Source organism: Aspergillus puulaauensis, chromosome 6 (assembly GCF_016861865.1).
Source record: "Aspergillus puulaauensis MK2 DNA, chromosome 6, nearly complete sequence".
NCBI lineage: Eukaryota > Fungi > Ascomycota > Eurotiomycetes > Eurotiales > Aspergillaceae > Aspergillus > Aspergillus puulaauensis.
The window spans coordinates 2,803,245-2,830,001 of NC_054862.1; the positions used below are offsets into that span (position 1 = coordinate 2,803,245).

The 26,757-nt window shown below is 52.8% G+C and overlaps 12 protein-coding genes across 12 annotated transcripts; 8 read left to right on the forward strand and 4 right to left on the reverse strand.

Moving 5' to 3' along the window:
* Nucleotides 1-72: 72 nt before the first annotated feature.
* Nucleotides 73-1,419, forward strand: APUU_61110S (uncharacterized protein; the record flags this gene model as incomplete). The annotated part of the gene is made up of 7 exons (XM_041694415.1): nucleotides 73-166; nucleotides 225-273; nucleotides 327-383; nucleotides 440-579; nucleotides 679-946; nucleotides 1,047-1,186; nucleotides 1,268-1,419. 7 exons carry the CDS (start codon nucleotides 73-75, stop codon nucleotides 1,417-1,419), a joined length of 900 nt encoding a protein of 299 aa, XP_041560248.1.
* Nucleotides 1,420-1,567: 148 nt separating this feature from the next.
* APUU_61111A (carboxymuconolactone decarboxylase family protein) lies at nucleotides 1,568-2,094 on the reverse strand (the record flags this gene model as incomplete). Its single annotated transcript, XM_041694416.1, has 2 exons — nucleotides 1,568-1,654; nucleotides 1,753-2,094. 2 exons carry the CDS (start codon nucleotides 2,092-2,094, stop codon nucleotides 1,568-1,570), a joined length of 429 nt encoding a protein of 142 aa, XP_041560249.1.
* Nucleotides 2,095-2,398: 304 nt separating this feature from the next.
* APUU_61112S (Zn(II)2Cys6 transcription factor) lies at nucleotides 2,399-4,471 on the forward strand (the record flags this gene model as incomplete). Its single annotated transcript, XM_041694417.1, has 4 exons — nucleotides 2,399-2,506; nucleotides 2,560-2,630; nucleotides 2,686-3,451; nucleotides 3,509-4,471. The coding sequence occupies 4 exons, from the start codon at nucleotides 2,399-2,401 to the stop codon at nucleotides 4,469-4,471; spliced, it is 1,908 nt and encodes a 635-aa protein (XP_041560250.1).
* A 148-nt stretch (nucleotides 4,472-4,619) lies between these two features.
* APUU_61113S (MBL fold metallo-hydrolase) lies at nucleotides 4,620-5,953 on the forward strand (the record flags this gene model as incomplete). Its single annotated transcript, XM_041694418.1, has 3 exons — nucleotides 4,620-4,944; nucleotides 5,000-5,260; nucleotides 5,319-5,953. The coding sequence occupies 3 exons, from the start codon at nucleotides 4,620-4,622 to the stop codon at nucleotides 5,951-5,953; spliced, it is 1,221 nt and encodes a 406-aa protein (XP_041560251.1).
* Nucleotides 5,954-6,043: 90 nt separating this feature from the next.
* APUU_61114A (alcohol dehydrogenase family protein) lies at nucleotides 6,044-7,304 on the reverse strand (the record flags this gene model as incomplete). Its single annotated transcript, XM_041694419.1, has 4 exons — nucleotides 6,044-6,227; nucleotides 6,277-6,918; nucleotides 6,971-7,065; nucleotides 7,128-7,304. 4 exons carry the CDS (start codon nucleotides 7,302-7,304, stop codon nucleotides 6,044-6,046), a joined length of 1,098 nt encoding a protein of 365 aa, XP_041560252.1.
* Nucleotides 7,305-7,581: 277 nt separating this feature from the next.
* Nucleotides 7,582-9,605, forward strand: APUU_61115S (Zn(II)2Cys6 transcription factor; the record flags this gene model as incomplete). The annotated part of the gene is made up of 4 exons (XM_041694420.1): nucleotides 7,582-7,635; nucleotides 7,693-7,766; nucleotides 7,824-8,688; nucleotides 8,838-9,605. 4 exons carry the CDS (start codon nucleotides 7,582-7,584, stop codon nucleotides 9,603-9,605), a joined length of 1,761 nt encoding a protein of 586 aa, XP_041560253.1.
* A 741-nt stretch (nucleotides 9,606-10,346) lies between these two features.
* APUU_61116S (uncharacterized protein) lies at nucleotides 10,347-12,236 on the forward strand (the record flags this gene model as incomplete). Its single annotated transcript, XM_041694421.1, has 4 exons — nucleotides 10,347-10,754; nucleotides 10,838-11,364; nucleotides 11,471-11,753; nucleotides 11,892-12,236. 4 exons carry the CDS (start codon nucleotides 10,347-10,349, stop codon nucleotides 12,234-12,236), a joined length of 1,563 nt encoding a protein of 520 aa, XP_041560254.1.
* Nucleotides 12,237-14,485: 2,249 nt separating this feature from the next.
* On the reverse strand, nucleotides 14,486-15,393 carry APUU_61117A (uncharacterized protein; the record flags this gene model as incomplete). Its single annotated transcript, XM_041694422.1, has 4 exons — nucleotides 14,486-14,712; nucleotides 14,774-14,939; nucleotides 14,991-15,277; nucleotides 15,327-15,393. The coding sequence occupies 4 exons, from the start codon at nucleotides 15,391-15,393 to the stop codon at nucleotides 14,486-14,488; spliced, it is 747 nt and encodes a 248-aa protein (XP_041560255.1).
* Nucleotides 15,394-16,665: 1,272 nt separating this feature from the next.
* On the forward strand, nucleotides 16,666-16,965 carry APUU_61118S (uncharacterized protein; the record flags this gene model as incomplete). Its single annotated transcript, XM_041694424.1, has 1 exon — nucleotides 16,666-16,965. The coding sequence occupies one exon, from the start codon at nucleotides 16,666-16,668 to the stop codon at nucleotides 16,963-16,965; it is 300 nt and encodes a 99-aa protein (XP_041560256.1).
* A 385-nt stretch (nucleotides 16,966-17,350) lies between these two features.
* On the reverse strand, nucleotides 17,351-22,090 carry APUU_61119A (uncharacterized protein; the record flags this gene model as incomplete). Its single annotated transcript, XM_041694425.1, has 6 exons — nucleotides 17,351-18,014; nucleotides 18,064-18,147; nucleotides 18,216-19,500; nucleotides 19,570-20,706; nucleotides 20,768-21,803; nucleotides 21,872-22,090. The coding sequence occupies 6 exons, from the start codon at nucleotides 22,088-22,090 to the stop codon at nucleotides 17,351-17,353; spliced, it is 4,425 nt and encodes a 1,474-aa protein (XP_041560257.1).
* A 704-nt stretch (nucleotides 22,091-22,794) lies between these two features.
* Nucleotides 22,795-23,788, forward strand: APUU_61120S (uncharacterized protein; the record flags this gene model as incomplete). The annotated part of the gene is made up of 3 exons (XM_041694426.1): nucleotides 22,795-23,057; nucleotides 23,106-23,172; nucleotides 23,222-23,788. The coding sequence occupies 3 exons, from the start codon at nucleotides 22,795-22,797 to the stop codon at nucleotides 23,786-23,788; spliced, it is 897 nt and encodes a 298-aa protein (XP_041560258.1).
* Nucleotides 23,789-24,693: 905 nt separating this feature from the next.
* On the forward strand, nucleotides 24,694-26,375 carry APUU_61121S (uncharacterized protein; the record flags this gene model as incomplete). The annotated part of the gene is made up of 5 exons (XM_041694427.1): nucleotides 24,694-24,994; nucleotides 25,052-25,165; nucleotides 25,234-25,366; nucleotides 25,423-25,852; nucleotides 25,905-26,375. The coding sequence occupies 5 exons, from the start codon at nucleotides 24,694-24,696 to the stop codon at nucleotides 26,373-26,375; spliced, it is 1,449 nt and encodes a 482-aa protein (XP_041560259.1).
* Nucleotides 26,376-26,757: the final 382 nt, after the last annotated feature.

Here is a 26,757-nt window from a genome sequence, read left to right on the forward strand (position 1 = left end):
CTCCTCCATGTGGGCTTGTAACAAAGACAGATTGTACAACCACCTTACCTTGAACGCAAGTCTATAACAACCATGTCGACCCCTGCCTATCAGAACTCCCTAGTCGACGCCCAGAGGGCAGTCGACTTTAGTCAAGTCTCTGGGAAAACAGTAGTCCTGACTGGGGGTAGGTGTCTCTCAACCCAACTGTGCCTTTGTGTACATATACTGAAACACCCCTTTAGGAAGCAGCGGTCTCGGCCTCTGTTACGTGCGCGCTTTTGTCGAAGCTGGGTATGAACACCTCCCAAACTAGTATTTGTTTACACTAAGTACGGTCCTGTCAGTGCATTCGTCGTCAACGGGGACATCAAGCCCCCTACAGAGTCCTTCCCGTCTGACCGGTGAGCCTTCCTCCTAGTTGTTATGCACATACGGAGACACCCACTAACCAGATCAGAGTCGTATATGTCAAGTGCGACGTAGCCCAATGGGAAGACCAAGTCACTGTCTTCAAGACCGCGCGCGACCGTTCCCCAAACGGCGGAATCGACATCGTCATTGCAAATGCCGGCATCTACAGCCCGGACGCTTTTGACGGTGTGCATGCACCCTCTTTCCCCCTTCCTACAACCCCCCAGACCATCCAATACCATACAACACCATGACTACCCACCGTTCATAATCTGACCGTATCAGGCATAACGGACGATGAACCCCAAAAGCCCATTACCAAGCTCCTAGACGTAAATCTAACAGGTGTGATCTACACCTCCAAGCTCGCAGGCTGGCACTTTCACCACCAGGAGGGCCAGCGCGACCGCTGCCTGATCCTTGTAACCAGTATCATGGGGTATATAGATACGCAGGGGTCATCTGTGTACTCGGCTGCGAAGCATGGGGTTCGGGGGCTTATGACTTGTCTACGACGGAAGGGCGTTGTTAGGGTGAATTGTCTTGCGCCGTGGTATGTGATGTGCTCTTTGATTGACCCGGATCAAAGCCAATGAAGGGTGTCTATGTGAAAGGAAAGGAAGGAAAGAGAAAGAGGAGGCTAACCAGCACAGGTTCATCGCAACCCCAATCCTCCCAGCCAGCTTCATCCAGTCCACGGGGGCCCAATTCCAGAGCCAAGGGCTGGACTTTGCAAAGACGGATGATGCTGTTACGGCCGTGGTACGGCTTGCGACCGATACTTCGATTAATGGTATGCTCTTTCTGTACCCTCGATTACATGGCTCAATCTATGGCTCATATACAGGACGTTGAATGACAATGACATTTGCAGGACGCACACTGGGCGTCGTCCCCCGCCAGCTCTCTTCTTCGGGCTACTTGGATCTGGACCGCGACGATTTCAATCAGGGCTCACCGCTGGATACGCTGCAGGTGATGGCGAGTTCGTTGGTGTATGGGGAGTTTGGGGCGTCTTCTACTTGACTCATTAGCTGGCTAGGTTAGCGTTTATGGTTGCTATGGACGATTCAAATTGAATGCATCACTTGCGTGAAAAGTCCACGTTGAAAAACTCTTATCATACTGGTAGTTTAGTTCTAGGACTGTATCATATCACAGGTGCCGCTATATTCTACTTCCCCTCCCTCATCTCCTCCAAAACCTTCCAGGCAACATTCGTCGCATTCAACGAGCACGGAACCCCCGCGTAAACTGAGACCTGTCAGGCTCGTTAGCATTCTTCCTCACTCAGTCGCCCTCTCCATCTTTGCCTTTACAAGAAGAGAAGCAGAAATAAAAAAAAAAAAAAAAAAATACCTGCAAAAGCGCCTCCCGAATCTCCTCCTCAGTACACCCATTCGCAACCGCACCCTTGACATGCCCCGCGAGCTGGGAATCCCTCCCCAGGACAGCAAGCATAACAAGGCACAGCAGCGAGCGGGTCTTGCGCTCCAGCCCCGGGCGCGTCCAGCACAGCGACCAGCCCGCGACAACGGCCATGGTCTGCACGGGCTGCTGGAAGTCCGGGAGGGCTTGGGAGGCGGCGATGTGCTGGACGCCGAGGATGTCTTGGCGCAGTTTTGTGCCTTCTTCGTACAGGGTTGCCTGTGCGGATTCGATTGTGGTCCGGTTTGGTTTTGGGGGGGTGGAGGAGGACATTTTGGTAGTGTTCGGTGGGTTGTTTGTTTGGTATGGGTCAGGGTGGGAGGTTGCGAGTTGGTGCGATGGGGAGGGCTTGTTTGAATAATAGCAATTGCGTGCCTACCGGAAATAGTGTGATGGACCCTGCAACTATATCATTCAAAAGGCGGAGGATGCACACTGTGTATTTTCCCCGAATAATTCCCCGCGTGTCTCGGCTATGGGGACTCGGGTATGGCAATGGAGAAACCGACCCCAGTATATCTTCGCTTGCACGACCAGATACCCCTTCTGCTCGGGAAAACCAAGCTCCTGCCCCAGCATGATCTCTCAATTTTCCATCGCCAACTCACAGCCCCCGCAGACGAGTGACCCCGGGGCTAAGAACAAACGCGCTCGGTTGGTCTGTTTCCGGTGTCATGAGAAAAAGGTTAGCCTCCTTACGGCCTAATATGGACTTGCACAAGCTAATATGTGGCTTAGATCAAATGTGATCTCTCAAGTCGAGACTCTCAGCAGTGCTCAAACTGTCTCGATGTTGGATGCCAGTGCCGGTATGTCCACCCCAGTGGGTAGGTAGGGAGATGGCTGAAAGTGGGTGTGATCTAGACTACGCTCCTCCAGGCGAGGCTTGGCTCGGCGCGTTGACAATGATTCGGAGCCTGCCCGTGTACAAGAGGAGCCCACAGAGCCTGTTGTAGACTCTTTCGTCGAGTGTGCCTTGCTACCCCCCGTCCCCCCGTATGAGGCCGAGAACGGGGAGACACGCAATGGAGTCCTTGAGCAAGAACCCGTATCAACAAGCCCCAGCCAGCGCCGCCCACATCCCAGCTACATCGGAAATACTGGGTACATGCAGATATTCAGCCACGAGAGCGGCGGGTCCCTACAAGAGCAAGAACCACAGCAACGAGCGGTCGACTGCATCCCGCCGGGCCTCCAGGAGAGCCACCTCGACACGTACTTTGAGTACGCACGGGTCTGGTGTCCTATCATTGATCGCGATTTCTTTGAGAACAATCCTGAGCTGCAAGGTTCGCTGCTTCTTCGACACGCTCTGGCACTCTGCGGGAACCAGATTAAGCCGCCGTTGCTGGGGCACGCCTCGTCGATGGACCATTACACGCGGGCCAAGGAGCTGTTCTATGGTAACCATGAACCGATCCCGCTCGTGCGCATTATTTCCCTGATGTTATTTTACTGGTGGAGCGCAGAGCCGCCCAATGTCGTTAGTCTTGATACCACATCGTGGTGGACAGGCACTGCAATTCGTCTGGCACAGCAGATCGGTCTGCATCGGGAGCCTGCATTGGGGAGTCCAACGCTCGCTGGCGAGACTCCTGGACTCCGTCGGCGAATCTGGTGGACCCTAGTTGTGCGTCTCTTTTTCGGCTCGAGAGAAAGTAAGAGAACTGCATACTAACGGAAGCAGGCCCGCGAACGCATCACAGCCCTCTCGCAAGGCCTCCCCTGCCTCGTCGATCTTGACGACAGCAACGTCCCCATGCCCACGCTCTCCGACTTTCCGCAGCCCGGGACCCAATCCACGCAAGCCGCTCTCTTCGTGCAGTGGATCCCGCTCTGTGGGCTAATCGGCCGAATAGGTCAAATGCTGCGTCGCCGCCAGGACCCAGCAGCGAGTCCATCCGCAGTCCAACTCGCCCGCGAGCTCATCGCCTGGGTGCAATCCCTCCCATCGACCTTATACCCGGGGATAAAGAGTACCAGAACAGCCGCCTTCCACCGTGACGTGCACGGAATGCACCTCACGTATCTCTCGTCCATAACACTGCTGCATCTCAACCAAGATGCCCAGCCACTCCCGCGCGCTTCCATCGCCGCCATTGTTGCTGCATCGTGTACAGCACGCCTTTTTCAGGATTATCTCCTTCGCGGCTCTGTTTCCTTTCTTGCAGGCCAGGCCGGATGGTACATCACAATCGCTATACTAGCGCTCCTGCACGCCCGTAGACTCGATGGCATGACCGCCGCAGCAGACGCAGACATCGCAATCCTACGTGCCGCGCTCGGAGCCATGTCGCGAACGTGGCACTCAGCACAGATGTTCGAGCACGGGATCAATAAGCTCATGGATCCGGCGAATCCAGAGATGAGGCAGCGGGTTCCGCCTGCGCTGCCGGACGCCACCGGGGCCAGGTCTGCAACAGGTTCATCACCCGGTATGGACGAGCAGTTGGCTATGGAGGGGGTCGATTGGAAGGATTATTTCCCGTACATCAGTAGTGACACGAGTGAGCTCGTGTCGACGCTTCTCGGGGGCGATGAGCTGGGCTGGCGGTTTCCGGAGCTGGGGTGGACGTTTGATTTCCCGGGGCAGTTGGGCCAGTTTTTCACGCAGGCGGACGATTTTGGAGCCACCTTTTTCTCATTTTAGCGTATGTACCTAGACAGGGACAGTCGTCGTGGACACGTAGGAAGTCAATTAGAAGCCGATCGCCGAGAGCCGAACTATGCCAAGAGCTGCACAATATATACAAGTAAAACGCATACCAAGTCTTGACAAAGTGCGCGGCCGTATCACAATGGCAGGCCTCCACATACCCGTATCCGATGCCACCGTCCGCGTGCGCATGGTAAATACCAGCGGCGTTATGGTCGTCAATGCGAAACCCTTCATCGAGCCCGTGCAGTCAGGCCACGAGACACTCAACCTCCCTGTCGCCGCATTCCTTCTCGACCATGGCCCCTCTGGTCGGAAAATCATGTTCGATCTCGGCGTTAGAAAGGAGTATTGGAAGCTCCCGGCGTCTCTGCAGAAACGGTTGGGGTTTGTTATTCCAGCGTTGAGAGTTGATGAGGATACGACAGAGATTTTGGAACAGAGAGGGGTGGCCCTGGGGGAGATTTGTACGTTGCCCACGCCCAGATTTGGGTAGCAATACTAATCTTCCTTGAATGGTAGCGAGCGTGATCTGGTCGCATTACCACTGGGATCACACCGGGAGCATGGAGCTCTTCCCCAAGTCAACACAGCTGGTCGTCGGTCCCGGTTTCAAGGCGTCGCCGCGACTTTTACCAGGCTTCCCCGAGAACATAGACTCGCCCATTGATTCAAGGGCTATCGAGGGGCGCGAGCTACGGGAAATCGTATTTGACGATTCCTTTCAGATCGGTGGTTTCCGTGCGCACGACTTCTTCGGCGACGGCTCCTTCTATCTACTGGGTAGGTAGCTGCGTCCTTCGCCTCATTTCTGCTCCTCCTCTCTGACGAACAGCTATAGACACCCCCGGCCACTGCCTGGGCCACATTTGCGGCCTTGCCCGGACTACCCCGGGCCCTGAAAGCACTTTTGTCCTTCTCGGCGGGGACATTTGCCACTTCCCTGGAGTGTTTCGGCCAAGCCCCCAGCTACCCCTTCCAGACCCGATCCCAAGCGGCGTTCTGGATAGTGGCACAACCTATTTCCCGCGGGTCTGCCCCTGTTCCCTCTTTGCAGAGGCGCACCCTCTTCGCGACAGCATTCCCGAGAACTCTGAACCAGGGGCCCATCCATTTTATCACGTTTCTACGGACGAAAGCGCCGCGTACATTGATCCCGCGGAGAGTCAGCGGTCCGTCGAGAAGCTCGTCCACTTCGACACGAGCCCCGATGTGCTGGTTTGTCTGGCCCATGACGAGACGATGCTGCGTCAACTGCCGACGTTGAATGAAGCGCCGGACGATGATCTGAATGGGTGGCGACTGAGAGGGTATAAGGAGAGAGTGCACTGGGGGTGGTTGAATGAGCTGTCGCGTGGGGGGAAACCTGGGAGACCGAGGGCTATTGAGGGGTTTTGGAGAGATAAGAAGGTGTGGGAGGGGGCGAAGGAGGAGTTGAAGCGGAATGGGGAGAGTGCGTCGGGGGTGTCGTTGTGATGACCATTTGGAAATGGGTTATACGTTTTACTATATTCGTCTTCGTCTTCGTCTTCTAGCATATTGTAGGAAAGAGGGTCTCATGATCTACTACTCGGACACCTGCAGCAATACCTTTCTGGCTTCTTGCGACTCGAACAGCTCGTATCCCCTCGCCGCCTCTGCCAACGGTAACCGATGTGAAATGAAATCCGTGAACATCGTCCGGTGGAAAGTGAAAAGCTCCAAGGCTTCCTCGAAAACAGCCTTGACAGGCGCCCTCCCCATATTTAGGCTATCCGGTTAGCATACAACCACCATCTGATAGGTCTAGAAACACGTACTTGATATTCTTTTGATACCCCTGCAGCGCCGTAAACGGCATCTCCGTCTGGTGAAAGCCAACAGAGCTGAGCACGCCGCATGGTCTCAGCAGCTCCATCGCCATGGCCAGGGCCGCCTGGTTCCCAACACTCTCAACCACGGCGTCGGCACCTCGTCCTTCTGTTGCTCTCAAGACGATGGCCTGGATGTCATCTACCCCAAGATGCAACGGGATCCCTCCCATCCGCCGCGCCTGCTCCAACCTGTCCGGAATCGTGTCGACACAGAAGACGGTCCCAGCCCCCTTGACGACGGCTGTCATGATAGCGCAGAGCCCGACAATGCCGCATCCAAGACAGACAAAGACGGCGGATTTCAGCGGCTGTTTAACCATTTGCAGCGCGCCGTTCGTCGGCATCTTGATGCCTTCCGTCTCAAAATACGAAATTGCCCGCATGGCGCCATAATATCCCGTCGGAAAGATATCCGACATCATGATGAGCAGTTCGTCATTGATATTCGGCGGCGCGATAACGAGCGTCCCATCGGCGTGCGGGACTCGTACGTACTCTGCCTGTCCCCCGTCAATCTGCGCGGTGCCTAGGGCAAGCGAGTTGGCGCAGCGGTTTGTGTAGCCGTATTTGCAGAACCAGCAGTTGAGACTGGCGGTGTTAGATTTTTTGTTTACTGGGCGATGTTGTGCTTCAAGCTTACCAGGCTGAGGAGAACAGGCCGACGACTAGGTCGCCTGTTTTGACAGTGGTTACGTTGCTTCCGACTTGGTCGACGATGCCGGTGAATTCGTGGCCCTATTCACTTTAGCTGGATCTTGTCGATGGGGCTCGAGGTTGGGGGTGGGAAGAGAACGTACCATGATATGCCCATATGTGGTCTTTTGGTGTCCTCTGTAGGGATGCAGCTCACTGCCGCAGATCCCAGCATACCGCACACGCACAATGGCATCGTCTGCTTTTAGGATGGACGGTCGAGGCTTTCGCTCGACTCGGATGTGGCGAGGGCCGTGGAGGACGACGGCGTTCATTTCCATATTTAGTATACAGCGTGGTGCTGACCAGACTGCGACCACCCCCTGCGCATACTGACTCTAATATATACACCACAGGCAGGCTTCCTGATCGGGTCGGCTAAACTTGGCAATTCAGGCGGAGCACACCTGAATCGACCCAATCACCTGCTCTCATCACTCCACTTCCCCAGATTTACCCCGCGCGGGTTTCGCTACTTATATGCGGCTGCGCCGGCTATACTCCGTACACCACTCCCCGGCAATCACCCCTGCCACACCTTGGGAAAATCAGACCTCCATGAATTCGCAAAGACGTGCTCGTCTGGTCTGTTACCGCTGCCACAGCAAAAAGGTCTGTCCTTGCCATTTTCTCTTGCAGCATCATGCCACCTTTCTGACTGCCCTCTAGATCAAGTGCGATCTCGCCCAGCAGTCTCAGTCGCGGTCTTGTCGCCACTGTACCCAGGCCAAGGCCGCCTGCCAGTGAGTGTTTATGAGGGCTTTTCCCGGTAGTTTTTTCTGTAATCTGAACGAATGTAGACTCCGGCCGTCGAAACGAGGCCTCGGCAAACGACGCGTCCCGCGCGATGTCGCCCTCGATCCCCCGGTCGAAGAGGCTCGAGAAAATATCGCCACGCAGCACTCAGCGCCATTCTGGAGCCCCGTGGCAAGACATGCCGTAGCCGCAAGTCAGATCCCATCGCCAGACTCAATACAGAGCAACCATGGCAACCAGGACCCAGACGAGGACTGTCTACCCGTCAACCAGGCCAGCTGCTTTGGTGACACGGGGTATATGCAATTGCTCAGCCGCGATGTCGCCAATTATGCCCCAACACCTGCAACCGGTAGCCAGCAGTCGATCCTGGTCCCTGCCTCGAATAGTAACATCACAATTTCTCCTCCATTACAAGCAAGCTTCCTCGAAAGCTACGCTGAATACTGCCACACCTGGTGCCCTGTCCTCGACCAAGACCTGCTCCTCACCCATATCGACCACTCCCCCCTGCTCCAGCATGCCCTCGCCCTTTGCTGCAACCGCGTCAACCCCCCGCTTATCCGTGCCCGCGACTCAGCGGACTACTACGCCGTAGCCAAGGCGCATTTCCACAGCGGCGCGGAGAAGAACGGCCTCGTGCTCCTGGCCTCCATCATGCTCTTCTGGTGGTGGAGCACTGGCTCTGCCACCTTGGTAAGCATGGACAACGCCTGGTGGTGGACAGGCATCGCCATCCGCATCGCCCAGGAAATGGGTCTACACCGCGAACCCCCTTCAACCCTCCCGCAGTCAACGGCGGGCCTGCGCCGCCGCATCTGGTGGACGCTCTTCATCCGCGACCGCATCCTCGCCCTCTCGCAGGGCCGCCCTACAAACATCGACCAGGACTTTTGCACCGTGGAGATGGTATCCCCCACCGATTTCGCCACCGCCACCTCTGGCATCGACGACATCGGCATCCCCATCTTCATCGCCCGCGCCCACCTCGCCCAGATCACTGGCCGCATCATAAAACAACACCCAGACACCTCGACGCCCTGATAACTTGGATCCAGTCCCTCCCGGCCTCCATCACACTCAACATCCGCTCCCCACGCACCCTCTCCTTCAACCGCGACATTCACCGTCTCCATCTTAGCTACCTGACCGCGGTCATCCTGCTCAATCTCACGCACTCCCAGGACTCTTCCCCGCTGCCGCGCGCCTCCGAGGTCGCCATCATCGCCGCCTCGTGCATCGCCCGTCTCTGGGAAGACTACCTCGCCCGCGGGAACATCCGCTTTCTCTCGGGGGACGCGGGGTGGGAGATTGCTGTTGCGCTGCTTGCACTCTTGGACGCGCGGCGCGTCGAGGCCCTGCGTGTGCCGGCAAGCGCGGATATCGAAACACTCCGCACGGCGCTCTGCGAGATGGCGCGCCTGTGGCCGTCGTCGCGGATGTTCGAAGTCGCCTTTTACAGGCTTTTCGATGAGTGCCATGGCGCAGCGGAGCATGTCGGCCAGGGTCAAGAACCAGCGGACCCTCTACTAATGGCGCGAGACAATCCAGCAATTGACCCTGATAATTATAATGATAATAATGCCGCCGAAACAAGCGCCTCCTCCCCCACAACCACAGACTGGATGGAATACTTCCCCTTCATAACGGGCGCCACGAGCGCGCTCATTGACGCTGTCCTCGCGCGCAATCCGTCTTCGTTGGCAGTATTCACGGGCCCGCTGTGGCCGCTTGACATCAACGAAGCGCTGCAGGCGTTCTTGGCGCAGCCGGGGGTGGATTGGGAGGAGGGTGTCGGGGTTGATCTAATAAGTGGTGGGCTGTAAGGGAGGGTTTGTAAAGGAGGTGGGCACACTCGAGGGACTAGTAATGTGTAACTCTCATCTAGCATGTGTCATTATCCTATTCACTGCTGAGCGAAGGCTCAACCAGCAATGGGTTGGATGATTGATCACCAAGGGTACCTAACCTACTAGGTATTGCAAGTGGAATGGGCATATTATTGAATGTCTAAGATAGGGCTACTCACTGGTAGCTTTGAGCCGTTGAACAAGGTTGCTAATTTCTTGTGATTTTTTTTTTTTCTTTTCACTATGAATTATGCGTACCTGGTTGTTTATAGATATCTAGATACAAAGCAGCCTTCCCAACAATTGTATTCTATGCCTGCCAAAGCTTCCTTCTTAGACGTATTTGGCAGTTCTTATATCTACTTCACGTAGTGATCTTGCGAGGAGACCTGGGCTTTCAAGAGCTAATATCCACTAATACCCTTGAGACTTACGCTTGTGTTATCTCTCCCCTTGGGAAATGTTACCACCACCTCTTAGTACAGCGGTAATCATTATCCTTGATCGGCTTCATCCCAACGGCAACAAATGGATTGCGTCTTCGGCAACCGTAACTGGGGAGTAACCGATCCCGGCTATGGAAGCAGGGGGCACAGGCCGCCGACCCGAACCCTATAAAACCAATCTAAGCAAGCCAAAAGCCCCCTTCAACGCAATATATACCCGTCGGGTCAAGCTCATCATAATTGTGACCAGCAAAATAACCGCCGAGATATCATGCCGTTGCACGACCTTGCGCGAACCGCGCTGGACGCGGCTGCTACCTCCTCCCAGCACATCTCCCCCATCCATCTTGCCCTCTCCCTCCTGGCCACCTACCTCGTTTCCTACGTGGTATACTACCGATATCTGCATCCGCTGGCGGGCTACCCAGGGCCATTCTGGGCGAGCCTGACGAATTTTTGGAAGGTCTACGAGTGCTGGACGATGGCACTGCCCTCGCGTATGTGCGACGTGCACGCCAGGTACGGGCCTGTGGTTAGGATCGGGCCTAATGATCTGATGTTCAATGGAGGCGAGACGATTGCGCCAATTTACAAGGCCGGTAGGAAGATGCCCAAGGGGGTCTTTTATGACTCGTTTGTCTCGACTGTGCCAGAGATCTTTTCGACGAGGGATGAAAATGTAGGTTTCCTGCTGTACCCAGGGAACATAATAAGGGGTGGTGAGGGAAGGTGTACCTGGTCAAGATTGCTGAGTTGAATTAGTTCCATACCATGCGCCTAAAGCAAATCGGGCAGGGCTTCTCTCCAGCAGCGCTCAAGAACATGGAACCCATGTTCGATCGCCACATCCAGAATCTCATGGGCAGCCTGGAGAAACACGCGAGGAACGGCACGGTGCTGGATCTCAAGCAGGCGCTCGCGTTCTACGGCTACGATGTCACGGGCCAACTGGCATTCGACCACAACTTCGAGACGCAGGTCATGGACGATCCAGACAAGATGCCCCCGCTCAACAACCATTTCTTCCTCGGCAACATCTACGGCTGCGTTGCTAATCTACTTCCCTGGGTCCGCAACTGGACGGCGTGGTTGCCCTGGGTGCAGAAGATGATCAAGAGTCGCATTGAGCTGACAGGGATCGCGGCAGAGTGCATTGCCCGGGGAATGCAGCGGCATAATGACAAGGCTGAGCCGGGAACTCTGCTTGCGGCCTTGATCGGTGCGACGAATCCTGATACAGGGGAGAAGCTGACAGCCGAGGAGATCAACTCAGAGTCTTTTTTGTTCCTGTATGTTTCGCCATATCATTCGTAGCTTTGACGGGAGGGAAACAGAAAAACAGGAGAATTAAAGGAAAGGAACAAACCGGCTTACGCATGTTTTTTTGGCCTCTAGTGTCGCCGGTGCGCATACGACTTCGAGCGCTTTGGTTGTTCTCCTCTTCCATCTCCTCCACAACAAGCAGATCCTCAACAAATTCATCCAGGAGATTGACGCCGTCCTCCCGGGCCAAGAGTATCACGTCTACCCCTTCAAGGGCCTCGAGGCGTCCCTCCCCTACGGCATGGCCTGCATAAGAGAAGCCTTTCGCATCGCGCCCACAGCAGCGCTCCTACTACCCCGCGTCGTAACAAGCCCAGAAGGGGCCAGAATCGGCCAATGGCACATTCCTCAAGGGGTAAGTAAGCACAATAATGGTCTTCACTCTTGCCTGTCCTTTTCCCTTTCCCCTTCCTCCCCGCTACTTCTTTTTTTGGCCCTTTCTCCCGCTAAATACGGAGTAACTAACCGCTGTACTGGGTCCGTTGGGTCTCAGACAAACTGCGCCATAGTGAGCACATGCCTGCACCACAACCCAGACATCTGGGGCCCGTCGCACAACGAGTACGACCCCTTGCGGTTTGTGGCAGGGAGTGAGCGGTATAACGCGATGTATCATACGTACCTGCTGCATTTCGGGCAGGGAAACCGGCAGTGCATCGGGCGGAACATCGCGCTCATGTCAATCTGGAAAATTCTCGTGTCAGTGCTAAAGAATTACGAGTTCGAGCTGGTGGACCCGGACGAGAAGTTTGTTATGTTGGAATATGGGGTTGGGGACAAAAAGGGGCCCTTGCATGTGCGTGTGAGGCGGAGGGGAGCTATCGAGCCTCGCCCTTGATTGTGCGGGATTTTGCATATCACTAAAACTCGGTGCTCGGGTTTATGATCGTGGGACTTATGATTTGAGGATTTTTAACGAGTCTTTCTGTCCACTACTGTATGTGATCGCCAAGAGAATGCTATGTTTCGCATGACTCTCTAAGACGCTTCCTTGCGCAATTTAAGTCTTATACTATACAGATCCATCTAATCCCTCCTAATAGACATTGTAGGCATAATAGGCGGACTGGCTAACGATCTGCACAAGCCCGGACTGTTTGTATATGCAGCCAAATCGCTACAAAGCCGACTGCATCACGTACAAGAAAAGCACTGCTTAGGTTCCCTTTCATCTATTCCCATGTTTCAAATCCGGGCCAATATCTCTACGAGAACAAGGGCTAGCAGGTGCCTAATCTCAGTCGCTCTCAGAGGCCCTACCGGGCACAGCAACGTCGGTCGCGCATACTCGCACCCGGGCAAGGGCGGCCGTCCCCTGCTGCAATTCGTGATGCTATCACCAAGCAAATTCCAAAACAGATAGCCGTCCACTGGCGGAGGCAGCTACACGGTCAACTCCAGCGAAGAAATGGTGATGCCTCAGGACTCGCGAGTCGTTCTATGCCTCCAGCGACAAGCTGTATACCTACTTCCAAGGCTGCTCGGCAGGTAGCCGCGAGGGCTACAGCCAGGTCCAACTCTTCACAGACCAATTAGACAGGACTGGTTCTGGCTGCTTAAACGGAGGATTTGTCTCGTATGTAGTTGTCAGAATGAGTTAATCCGTATTAGGACATCATATGGAACAGATATACTAATGGAATCCGCAGGAGCCTATATCTATGCGAGAGATGTCTACATAAGGACGAAGACACACACAACTATCTGAAGACATCAGATGAACACAATAGTTTGAACCTCCCCTCAGGGATCACTAGAGTAATTCTGACAGTAGTCAAAGCAACCTGGTAATCTTGAACCAGGAGGAAGCTGATGGATTGCTAGAAATCTACAACGAGTGGCAAGTTATGGTGCGATCTGTTAGGTAACAGCAGAGCCCTAGCTGGACGACCGATTTTAGCAGTATGTAGATTAAAAAAAGATACTAGTTTAAGATTAATTCTTTTCTATTTAGTTGTTTATGAACCTCATCCTCCTGATCCAACATAAAAGTCGCTATTGCAGGTGTTCCCAGTAGAGGAATGATCAGTACGTCTGATTTGTTTACAGTGGAGCCCCAGCTTCAACGTCTCCTAATGCCAAGGAAATAATGTTTGTAGGGATTGTCGCACTGAAACTGCTAAGGCGAGTATCACACGACAGGCATGGAATTTCTGGGCTTGTATAGGCGCTCCGATTTATTTATTGTGGAACCCGATAAAAGTGAAGTTGAATTGGTTCTGTACTTATTGTTCTCTTTCTCACGGGACCAACTCCGCACTCTCTGAGCTGCGACGTACGAGTTTAATTTAATCCATGCATGATATTTGAAAGCTAATAGAAAAATTATATTTGTCTTGCGTGTCGAGGTGTAGCGTCTAGCTTCCAGTACAGCGTAATAGCCGAGAATGGAAAATATAGTAATAGTCGGAGCTACTTCTTAATATCCTCTGATCTCATTGAACAGACAAACTACTAGAAGATATAGACAGGGAAATCTTTCTAGATCTACCACGGACCCTCGTAATAACAGGTAGTGGAAGATTGTCAAAGCTACAGATCCGCTGTGGTAGCGGGACTAGGACGTTGTCACGGCCCAGGCCGGACCAGGTCACGAGACTAGCCCTCGCCCTGGCCACGTGCCACGCTAGCGCCCACCGGATATATATTCCGGCCACGTAGTTAGTTTAGCACCTCACGCTTAGTTTTCTTGCCATAATCGACTTATTGCTTAGAGTTGGTTCCAACAGACGTCGACTTTTCCATTAGAAAGCTCTTGGCTGATTGTCTAGTGCGCTCCTTAATATCTTATATCTTGGGTCAGACCAGCGCTCATTGAAGGAGACAGCTTCTAACTTACTGCTGTTTTATATTGAAAAGTCGCTGTATAAACATGTTGCATGATAGATAACCCGACTAAGCCTAATTAGTAAATATTGAAAGCCAAGAAGTCTGTATGTGCTCGCCTAAGTCCTAAAAGGGGCCTTTTCACCGGACTACACACTTCCATTTCATAAAGTTCCTCGAAGCTATGGGCCCGTTGCTCAATACCGTTGTTTGCGTACATTGATTCAAGGCATCCTTAGCCATTGAAGATACAAATCCCTCTCAAAAATGGGTTTGGTATCCCGTAGGAGCCAATACAACTCCTGTTTTGGCATCTGCGAGATGTTTTTGGAAACTTTTGTTCGGCGGAAAAAGCTGCATCACGGCACCGTACTCGTAGAGAATCTCAGCTCTTTCTATAGATCTAATTATCTGGTTTCTGACTATGTCTGCCGTGGTTTGAAGGTCTGTCCCGTCAATATGCGTCTCAATACAGTTCTGCGCTGCACCTTCAAAAGTGTTAGGAGAAAGGGTAATACTACTTTTCTGTTAAAAGTGATGACTACTCACCGCGGTCGAAAGGGGCAGTCTGCCCGGCTTCGCAATCAGGAAATTGCCAAGAATAATCGTGACCCATGTTTGGGTTCAACCCAGACAGCAGGCCATTATCTATATGTCCTTTGGATAAAGTATCTCGCGCATCAACCATAATTCCCGCGTAGTCATCACTACGGAACTAGATCTATCTGTCAGTCTTGCACTATGAGCGTTGGAAATGCGGACCAACCGGTGACCTAGACATATCCACTTCCGGTGGGTAAGATTTCACCAGAGTACTTCCGATGGTTTGACCCGCAGACGAAGCAATCGGATCTTGTGCTCCCAACCCGTCGGTCGACAACGGATTCTCCAAGGATATTATGCCCTGGGAGTCGTTACCTGGGCCGTGAATAGCCTGAGCAGTGTGCGCAGACGAAGGCTGCCACATATGATGGTCCTTGAAACCTTCGTCTGGCTTATGATGGATTTGAATAGACTGCGAGACGGATCTTTGCCTAGCCCGAAGCTTTTGTCCTGTGAGAAAGATCAGTTGTGGCACTCATACACACTGCAAGGAACTTACGCCATTTGCGTTGCGCGACAAGATTCTGGATCCTCCGCCTTTCCTCGTAGTCTGAAATTGCGTTCATCCCTGTTCTAGGGTGATCCTGGAACGAAAGGGGACGGAAAATTAGAGTAGAAGATTCGTTTGCAAGGGGAGGAGCTTTCTCGCTCCTGAACTCTGGGCTTTAAATACAGTCCGGCTCACTAACCGATTGACTCTGAAAGGAACGTACATATTGAGAACACAAGCGCCGAGAACCGTGCCTCGCAAGGTGATCCAACCAGGATTTCCGAGACACGCCCTCAACTATGGAACGATCTGACACGCTTCAATGCCATAAATCTAGCGTCCGGAAGCACTGTATGGGGCGCAAGAAGAGGGGGCGTGTTTGTTGCTTTCTTGAGGGGCGGGGCCGACGCAATGCGGCACAGCTAGATGCATGATCGCAACACCACTTAGATTCGGACGAAGCCAAACAGCACATCCCCGGCAATTTACTTTTCTAGGGTTTCAGCACGTACTGGATTCCTGGGCCTACCAACCATATCAAGGCTAGATATATTTTGGATGTAGTACGACAATTGCATATTATCCCCGGGGAATAATTGCGCGGAGTGGGAGATTCTGATGATGGAAACTGTTCGTGAGAGGAGCTCACTCACTATCTCTCACGGATCCTCCGCGTGTGGTCGTAGAGCATGGGTTGTAAGGTGTCGCTTGCGACCTAGACCTTCGTTCTACCGAGCTGTTGCAGGGGTGCTCCCCAGTCAAATGTACCTCATCTCCCTTCAATCAAAGAAACCGCACAGTTTATCTTGTAATACTTACTGTTACAGCCGTTGAACACTTATAGTAGGTACCATGAGGCAGCACATTTCTATTACTAGCCCGTACCGGAATTCCAAAGGCTACAGTTCCGTTCTGGTCACTAGTGATCCTGCGCGTTTCAAAAAGTCCACACCATGGCCTCCAGCCAGAACCATCTGGAGCCAAGGCTCCAACAAGTACCAATAGCTGAGCCTTGCCAGAGGCTGCTCGACCGGAAGGATTCGTGCGTGATCCTTGGGGGCGGTTGGTTGCTCTCTGAGTGTTGAGCAAGGTGCAACACCCGACCCCCTGACGACACCAAGGATCAGCGGGAAAGGCGCAATGGCTGCCGTTTAAAATGCATTAAAGAGATTTCCTGGGGGGCATCTTGGGCAGTCCAGGTCAGTCCAGGTTGCTGGCCTCTGTTGGCCATTTGGGAAGAAAAAAGAGTTACACTGAAACATTACGCGAGGAAGAATCAGATTAAATTGCGGCCAAATATAGATGGATGGCATGACAGAGCTTAGGTGGACCAGCAGATCCAATAATTATGCAAGATATGGCCTCGACTCCCCACGGCTCCAGTCGCTTGCGCTCAATTAGCGCAATCAGCTTTGCTGATCAGTTACCCGATAGAATAGGGAGGCAAGCCATAAATCTGTTGCAACCGAACACTACCAGCTGCAAAGGAGGATGGAAGGAGGATGGGGACTTTTTGGCTACCGCTTGGAAACCGCAGAACGGACATATTAGCGCTGTTCAAGATGTAGCTTTGTGCTGGACAAAGTCTGACAACGGGAACCATTGCCGTCCAGATCTTAAGCTTTCGGATCAGATTAGATCTCACTGATACGGCCAGTAACTTATTCCTTGGCGCTTTGACGTGGCTAATAATGTTGTCACGATACGGTTTCCATTACTCAGCCTTTTAGGAGCGTTTCAAGCAAGTTAGTGGCAGGATGGAATAAAATCAGACTAGCAACACCACCAGCGTCAACGTACGAGTAGCCATCGAGGCCCCGCATCCAGGCCGCTCTAGCACCGCTCGATGTCGATTCGTGGTATAGCGGGTGCTAGCAGGCATTAATTGATTCGTCTCTGTCAGTCCCAGGATCTTGCCAGCCAGGCAGCCACGGCTTACTATTCTCCACACTGACTCAGTAATTGCCCGCCTTTCTGTACCGAGTTTCGGAGATGTGCTGAGTTGTTGGTTCTGATCCCCCCATCCGATCGCATCAGGTCATCCCCCTCTTTGGTCCTTCAAGAGTGCCATGAATATCGGACGTGCACGAGTGCCCATTCACCGTCGTGCCTTGCTGACTTTCCAACAATGACCGGAAAGCCGAGTCCTGCGCCATTAACTGCTCCGGCTTACCCCATTCGAGCACCTCTCCTTGACTCAGCACTAAGATCCTATCGAACTGCCGCACTATTTGCAAGTGGTGCACGATCATAAGCACTGTGGTTTCCGCAAAATTGCGGCGCAGCACCTGCATTACGTGTTCTTCACGGGCACTGTCAATGCTGGAGGTGACTTCGTCAAGGATGAGAATACGCGGCCTGGCCAGGAGTGCACGAGTTAGACAGAACAGCTGCTGCTCACCGCGCGATAAAGCAACACTGTCCATTTCGGCATCGAGGCCGCCTCGTGCAAGAATGACATCCCAGATCCCCACTTCCCTCAAGGCCCCGACAATCCGTCCTTCGGTGTGTCGTGAAAACGGGTCCGCATTGAAGCGGACCGTGCCGCGGAGAATGAGCGGCTCCTGCGGGATAGCCGTAATGCTTTGCCGCACTAGGAGCCGCGGAATGCTCGAGAGGGGAAGACCGTCCAGAAAGATCTCGCCCTTAGTGATCTCCGTTAGGCGAAGTATGGCGAGGATAAACGATGTCTTCCCGCTAGAATGGCAGTTAGCTCTGTAAAAGCATATCTGCAATGGAATCAGACCTTCCAGTACGGCCGCAAATACCCAATTTCTCGCCTGGTTGTATCTTGACTGAGATGTCCCGCAAAACTTCCTTCGAGCCCGGTCTAGAAGAAGAAGGGGATACAGAGTTAGGTGTCGGGAGTGCGAGATAAATCAGTCCCAATCGACTTACCGATAATGGCTACTGAGGTTTGAGATGATGAGTTCGCCGTTCGAAGGCCAATTAGCGGGTGGTTGCCTGTGTTCTTGGACAAGATGCTCTGATGGTGTATCTGTTTCAAAGGTCCTCATACGAGAGACAGCACCCAAAGACGTTTCGAGTTCCGTCCAAACCCGTATCAGCAACGACAGTGTGCTGCTGAACGATAAGATGTTGGTCAAGGAGACACCGAGACCCCCAGCCGACGAACCGTGTACCTGCGTGGCTAACGCCATAATGACCGTCGCCACCACGGTTACAATAGCGTCTAACACAAACCCCAACCATCTCTGGATACTGAACATCAAGTAAAATGGACGTTGGGAGTTATCGAGAAGGCGATGGTTTTTCATCTCGGCAGATGCTTGCCAGCCGAAGGCTCGGATCGTCGTAAGTCCTTGAAGGGTTTCCAAGAAATGCGAGTAGAGTGGGGATTTCAATTCAAGGTCGAGAAACCTCATCTGCCTAGAGGTCCGTAGGTAAAACTTTTGCAAAATAAACAGGATGCCTATCAAGGGTGGGTACATCAATGCGGCCCATTTAGACACTAGAGCAATGAGAATAGCTTCCATTATGCATAAGAATACTCCAAAACTGAAGTCAACGAGTGCGATAGGGAGTTGCATGTCGATGAGCGACATATCCTGACTAAATCGATTGAGGGTCTGGCCTGAATCCGTCGAGACGAAAAACCAGTATGGAGCGGCCATCACCTTTTGGAGCAGAATAGCGTGGAGTTTGTTGGATGACCGAGGTATTCCCGCCATGGCTAGCACATATATGCCCACTATGAGGACGACGAGAGAGATTACGCAGAACATACCATAGACAGTCATGTACATGCTTGTTTGCTGCCCTGGGTGTTGGGTCTCAGCATCGGACCACCAATTGAGCCAGACCGTTGGGAACTTGGCGCTGAAAGCGAAGAGAGCACAGCTGACCGCGATGACTGTTGTGACCTCCCAGCCGAGCATTCGGAAATAGTACGAATACAGGCGTATATCACCGGTCTTACGCAGAGGCTCCGCCCCTTCTGGTTCCTCTTCCATTTGCTCTCCGGTTTCCGGCCCCAGCGGGTGAGGATCGCCTCGGTGATTAGCAGCAGCAGCAGCATCATCATCATCATCATCTATCATTTCATAGCCGCTCTCTTCGTCGTCCGCGCTGACCAAGTTGACAGACGATGGCGTGCCCTGCTTCAGGATAGTTCCCCCAGGTTCCATAATGATCACATGGTCTGCCTGCTTGACGTGCTGGACTAAAGGAAAGTCAGTATCTTGTTTCATATACGGTCAGCTTCTCTAACAAATAAGCAAGGATGTGATACCTGAATGTGTGGCGAAAATGACAGCCGTGCCGGTCTTGCGGCAAATACCATGTCGCCCAAACACGTTGTTAAGTACGGTTTGCTCTGTGGTCGCGTCAAGCCCGCTCAGCACATCGTCCAGCAGAAGTAACTCTGTCCGCGCGTAGAGTGCTCTGGCTAGACTGATTCTCTGTTTCTGTCCTCCACTTAGGCTAGTACCCTTACTCCCAATGATCGATTCGTCCCCTTTGGGTAAATTTTGGAGGTCTTGGAACAACGCACAAGCCCCGAGGACGGCCAAATACCAATCCTTGTCATAGTCGGAGTCTCCCAGGATGATCGAACGGATGTCGAGGTTTGGGAGCCACGGCTCTTGTGCACAATACCCTATTTTAAGCGACGAGCGCGAGTAGACGAATCCCTTAGTAGTATACAGCTCATCCAATAAAGCCAGGAGCAAGGCAGACTTCCCGCTTCCGGTAGGCCCGACCACCACTGTTCGTACACCAACCGCTAAATCTAGTGAAATGTCGTGGAGCACCGGGGGTCCAAGAGGGGTGAAGGCAAACGCAGTACCCTGGAGACACAAAAGATTCTCCGTTTGTAAGTACTGCCGCGCGAACGGATTCATAGTCTGGAGCTCTACTCCATTCAAGGTCTCAGTCTTAGAAGGTGGGATGGAGACGTATTCCTCTCGTTGGGCGGTCTTCAAAAGGTATTCCTGGATTCGCTGAAAGCAACCAGTCGCGGCGGCAAAGTGGATGAGGGCATTAGCAAATTGTTGGATTGGGGCTGCCAGCAGAGCGACGAGCGAGATTGAAGTGAATGCCACGGACGGATTAAGCTCCACCCCCGTTGTCGCTCGAGTGACCAAGACATAAATGATCAAGGTCAAGATGGGGATAGTGGCGCCCGAAAAGTTTGAAAGCACCGCGAAGAATGCGATGATTTGCCGGAACTTGGAGGAAACTGCGAGTTCCAGAACTCGTAGCTGCTGCAGCTCCGCATTGAACACGTCCGACAAGCCGGACATTTTGATTCCCTTCATGTTATCGAGCACTGAGGAGGTGGCAGTGACGCGGCGCTGCACAGCTTCAATCCAGTCCCTTTGGTACTTGACGGAGAGCTTTCCAAAAGCGAACATGCTCACCACGAATACTGTAGTACACTGGGTTAGCTTAACCTTCCCCCTTTTCGGTGTTCAAGATCCAGCACTTACAGATAGCCATAATCACTGGCCCGAGACAAGACAGTCCTATCTGAGTGTAGAGCATGTAAATGGCAACGGCGATCTCGATAGGGCCAGCCCAGAGAGCATCAGCCCACTCAAACCCGGCTACGATTCGATCAATATCCGTACTCATCAGAGTAACGGCGGCTGCTTCATTCGCGGCTTGCATATCAAGCTGAAGCGTCGTATCGTATATCAAGCTGATGAGCCCACCGCGCATCATCGTAATGTAGCGATATGTTTTATGTTTATACTGCGCCGTACATACGGCCACCCCGGCATAGACCAAGGCCGTCGCGCCGATCAGAGCGCGACCGATGTCGGTTTCTCTAGGCCCGTCAGGCTCACTCAGCAGCGAAACGGCGCGGTCGATGAGAAGCGGTTGGCAGAATTTGAAGGCGATAAGGGCAATTCGAGGGATAGCAACTGCCACCATCGGCTTCCAGAAGCTGATGAAAGTTGCGAGTAACAACGCATAGGACTTTTGCTGTGCGGAGTCCTCCCAGGCGGCTTTCAGCCTCGACTGCAGGCAAGCTGACTCTAGGCCTGGATCCAGCGGGTACAGATCAGACAGGTGCAGTACAGTGGCGGAGCCCTGGCGCAAGAGCTCATTCAACCACCAAAAGACACTCCGATTAATAGTTCCCCCCAAAGTTTCCGGCGACCAGTCTCGATAGGGAGACTGCAGTATGGAGCGCTTTCCAACCATCTCTACGCCAAGCATACCCGCTTTCATCGCTGTGCTGATACTGAATACAATAGCAATCGCTATGTCTGTCCGTCGAAGCCAGAGCGTCCGCGTTTGACAGACATCGAAGAGAATGGAGAAAAGTAGGTAGGTGGTAAGGATGGCCGACGGGTGAACCGACCGATAATGTTCCACATACGAGAGCCCGGCGAGCACTATGCTACTGGCGAAGGAGAGCGCAGATGCTGCAATGGACAGTTGCGTGGAATTGGACCCTGGTACCGCCCACAGGATAGTGAGTATCAACTGTGTGATCGCAAAGCCTACTATAGCCGCCTAATTCGAGACCTGCTAGTCAGCAACGCCCTCCAGTCTAGTCTCCCAGAGGTAGCAGTCGAGCTTACCTGCTTCGCTGTTATCCAGGGCACTGACGCCGCGGGGATTGTCTTGCTGGGTTGGCGATAGAGCACCCGAAGGCGATACGCGGATGCTGCGAGCACGAGCGCCGAGGGCGCCATCGAGAGAATGGCCTGCTCGAAGAGCAGAGTAAAGTCGAACCCATCGCGGCAGTATGATACCACCGGTCCGAACACGTTGTCGACCTCTGGCTGGCAGCCATCCATTTCTCTAAAGGTCTTGGGATGCTGCTCGCCGTCAGGCAAGTGTGGCTGGGAACAACTGGCAGTGCCTTAGTTGACAGGGAGTTGCAACCCACACTCAGCACAAGGGCCGACGCACTGACTCGTCGAGGGAGAAGGAGAACCAAAGGGAGCAAGACAAATGAAGGCAACGAAGATAAAAGGAAAGATAGTGAGCTGGAGTGAGCTGGAGACGTGAGTGGGGGAGTTGGATTGGGCCGTTTGGGCGACGTATGGTAACTCGGTAATTACGGTACATTTCCGGTATTCGCACCAACAAAACGCAACTGAATGTCGCTGCCTGAAGAGAACAACACTCTGTCGTCGCACCGCGTCTCCTTGGATCCATCTCAGCATAAGCATAAGCATACGCATCGGATAAGCATCTTATAAGTATAAGCATCAGCAGCTGGGTCTGCGAGGCTGAACAGCCATGGCAAGTGACACTGGCAGCGAGGTGGGCTGTGGCTATCCTTATAAGATCAGGAACAGCAAGCTGACTCGTCCCAAGGTGCAGGGCATCCCAGTGATGTGATGTTTATCCGGATTCTGAAACATCAGTCCACCTGCAGCCGCGCATGATATATGACAGTCGTAGTAAGGTATCATCTAGGGCAGCGTGCCTCCAAATCTTCCGAGCTTGTTCCTAAATCTAATCCCAACTCGAACTCCTTTTGCTTTCGTGGACCATGGATGCTGCCATGACTCTGAACCACGCTGTGGCCGAGCTGCCTATCATTGACCCCAGCAAGCTTGCGAGGGGAGATGACGCTGAGATAGAGAGAGTGTTAGATGCGGGCAAGACACATGGGTTCTTCTATTTGGATTTGACCACCGCAGAAACCCCGCGTCTAGTGGACACTTGGAATGCGGTGCTGGCGTTTATGGAAGAGTACTTCGATCAGCTACAGGAAGTGAAGATGAAGGATGACCGGAACAGCGATATCCATGGGTATGACTGCGCAGTCCGACAGCTCGCCCATCGCTGATGATTCCGCAGGTATGAACCTTGTGGTACCTCTGCCGGGGCCACAGAAGATCGCACCGACCACTATGAGAGTCTGAAGGTATTCCAGCCACCGTTCTCCAGGCACATTGCTGATCCATGATGGGCAGATCTCTTTCCAGGAATGCCGAACCCGCTCAGATAACCTGGCGCCCGCATTGAAGAAGTACTATGAGTTGTTAGAGCCGTTCATTTCCGGTGCTCACAGGCTGACGTTGCTTATTCTGCGTTGCTTTACTAAGGTCCTGGGAGAAAAGCTTCCAGCGACGCTGGAGTCGTTCCACGACCCGTCTCAGCCAACCACAAGCACCTTGTCCATGTTCCGCTACCCCAGCCAGACCGACGAGGAAGCGGCTAAGGGCGTGGGGCACAACAAACATACTGACATTGGGACCCTGGCCTTTCTCCTCTGCCAGCAATGGGGCCTCCAGATGCTGTCACCGCTAGAGAACAAATGGGTGTACGTGGCGCCCAAGCACGGCCACGCCATTATCAACGTAGGTGACTCGCTCCGGTTCCTGACACAAAACCGACTGCTGTCCGCTGTCCACCGCGTGCTGCCCTTTGTCAACCGTCAGGTGGCTCACCGGTATTCAATTGCATTTTTCCTGCGTCCAGCCGATGATACCATATACCGTGACTCCAAGGGACGGATGATCACAGCCCGGGTGGCATGACCAGAAGTTTGACCATTTCCGGGTTTCGCATTCTGAGCAAGCAGGGGACAGCATCCTCACCGGCGGAATGGAAAAAGCCGACAAGATCAACACATCCATTCTTGTTGGAGGTGAATAAGAGTAAATATCTTGTGCCAGCCGGGCTCATGATGCTCTGGAGCTGTAAAGGGCCGGCGGGGAAAAGTTGACATCAATTGGTACTTTATGTACCCATTTGTCAGCCAGTCTCTTCCGTATTATGATGAATCCACTCTATTTCTCCCAAGTTAGCCCCCTGCGTATTCAAGCTAGCCTGATACTTCCAACCCTAAATAAATATTCGACAGCCTCGATCGGAGCATTGAGGATCAAGCTGCCCGATTCACTTTTTTGTATAGGAGGAGAAAGATATCGCCATCGAATTACACTGTAGTTTGCTAATTACAGGTATCGTTAGAAATTTTTGATGTGCATGGCCTTTAAATATTTAATCGCTACATATATTAAAATCAATGTGCTTCCATCTGATTGAACATTTCATGACAAATATATATATTGACCACCGAGGACACGATTAGTATTTCGAACTTGAGGAGCAAAGCAATATACAATGCCAGTTGGTAATTTTATGGTCGAATCGCAGTTCGCTGTACTTGGATTAGCCGACACACTTTGTCTACATTTACAAATATTGATTTACATTTACACTGTGCAGATTCTGGCTGTAGCACGACTGTGCGTGGTTTTACGGCGTTCTGTCCGTAACTAGTTAGTTGGTTGGTTAGTTAGTTAGTTAACTAGTTATTGTGTCGGCATTACATAAGACAGCCAAGCTGTTACAAAAGGCTCGATCTGCTTCCTCTGGCATTTGTCGTCAACTCCAGGGAACGCGAGAAATTCTCTTCATAAAAAACATTCTGCTGCAGATGTCCGAAACAACGCCTCTGCTCCAGGATGCTGGACGGAACCCTGATTCCACTGGGCCGACGAGGCTAACCCACCGTCGATCAGCAGTGATTGTCCTGATCGCCATCATAGTCTTCATCATTGACCTGGGCGCGTCAATGCTGTCTGCATCTCAGGTCGCGGTATATGAAGAAATTATCTGCCAACGCTATCTGAGTGGGATCTCTCCTGTCGCGTCGCCTGAGACTTGCAAAGCTGGCCCAATTCAAAGTGAGCTCGCGGCGGTCAATGGATGGAAAAACACTTTAGACATGATCCCAAGTAAGCTGTGAAGCACCGCTCGTTTATGGGTTGGATTGGTCGACTCATATTCCACAGGCATTGTGCTAGGTACGTCATACGGCTTCATGGCCGATAAAAAAGGTCGTTGGCCTGTCCTGGTCTTGTCAATGGGCGGGATGCTTCTTGCCCAGACCAGCCACCTGGCGATATGTAAGTTTGCACTGCATGTTCATGTTGTTGGGCCCTTTGGTGGCTTGATAATGACACTACACACACAGGTTGGCTGCAGCCAGCAGTGCCTCTGCGTGCGGTTTGGCTCCCTTCGTTCTTTCAATTGATCGGAGGAGGCGGCGCAACCGCCACGACAGTGCTGTCGGTCGTCGTCGCGGACTTGTATTCGGAGGAGGAGAGGTCAGTATGCCGCAAGCTAACCCTCTTTTCATGGCAAGTAGCTTAACTGGAGCTAGACCGGCCATTCTCTCGAGAATATTCGGCATCATCTTCGCCGCCCAGCTGCTCGGGATGGCCATAACTGGGTTGGTCATATCCATCAACCCATGGATACCATTTGCTATGAGCGTGATTATGTTGATGATTGGGTGCGTTTTCACATGCTTCCTTCCTGAAACTCACCCAAGGACAACAGCAGCGAAGATAATCCGCCCCTGTTCACCATCAGAATCTGCCATTGGATCTGAGGACCAAGGTCGCGCTGATTCGGCGAATTCTACTTTACTTGATACGATGCGCCAGGCAATGAATACCGTATATGCAATTATGGCCAACAGAAGCGCGCGGGGGATCATTGTTTGCCTGCTTGCGGAGGGCATGGGCACTCAAAGCACCTCACTCATCCTACAGTATGCATCAACGCGGTTTGGATGGACCTACGCAGAGGTGAAATACCATTCTTACAGTAGTTTGTCCAAATGAGGAGCTAATCCTTTAGGGGACCAACCTCCTTGTCGTCAAATTGGGCATCAGCACCGGCATACTGCTAGTCGTTTTCCCCTGGCTTTCTCGCGTCTTAGCTACCAAGCTTTCCTCGGACCAAAAGTGGCTCCAAAAAGCCCTGGTACAAGTTAGTTTGGCCTTTTTAATGATGGGCTACTTCGTGGTATTCTTGACAGGACACAGTGTCGGGCTTATAGGGGGTATTGTGACCACCGCGCTAGGGGCAGGCGCTGAATTGGCGGCGCGCAACCTCCTGATGGCGGTTGTGGAGCCAGAGATTCTCGGGCTGGCCTGCTCGGCCATCCCGCTGGTTCAATCGATTGCGTCTCTTTCATCTGTGCCGATGCTTGTTGCTAGTTTCCGATGGGGCATCCGCCAGGGCAACGGCTGGGTGGGGGCGCCGTTCTTGATTGCTACAGTCCTGTGTGCACTGGCGAATGTGGCCTTGACGATGGTGCGAGTGTAACGAAAAGCCGCCAGGGAGTTCCATGAAACCGCTACATTTTTAATTAACTACCCGAGACGCCGGTCGGGAATCTTCTTCTAACACGATCAATACCGCAGACTGTAACGTAGTAGCCAACCGTATGCGATTACTTTACTGCTGGGAACAGTGAAGGGCGACTTCCCGCTGGTCTCTTTTATCCTCTTTTCCTTCATCCTCCTTGATTCATTTACTGTATATGACCCGTGTTGCCGGCCCCACCTTGCCAGCCAGGGACGCCTGAAAGAGTCTCGGAGCATACTCTGTACGGTGGAGATCCCGCCCGGCGATGCCCGTGCCGAATTGCTAAGGGCGAGACCGGCCAGCTCAGAGGACCGTGACAGCTCTGGGCCGTGCCATGACC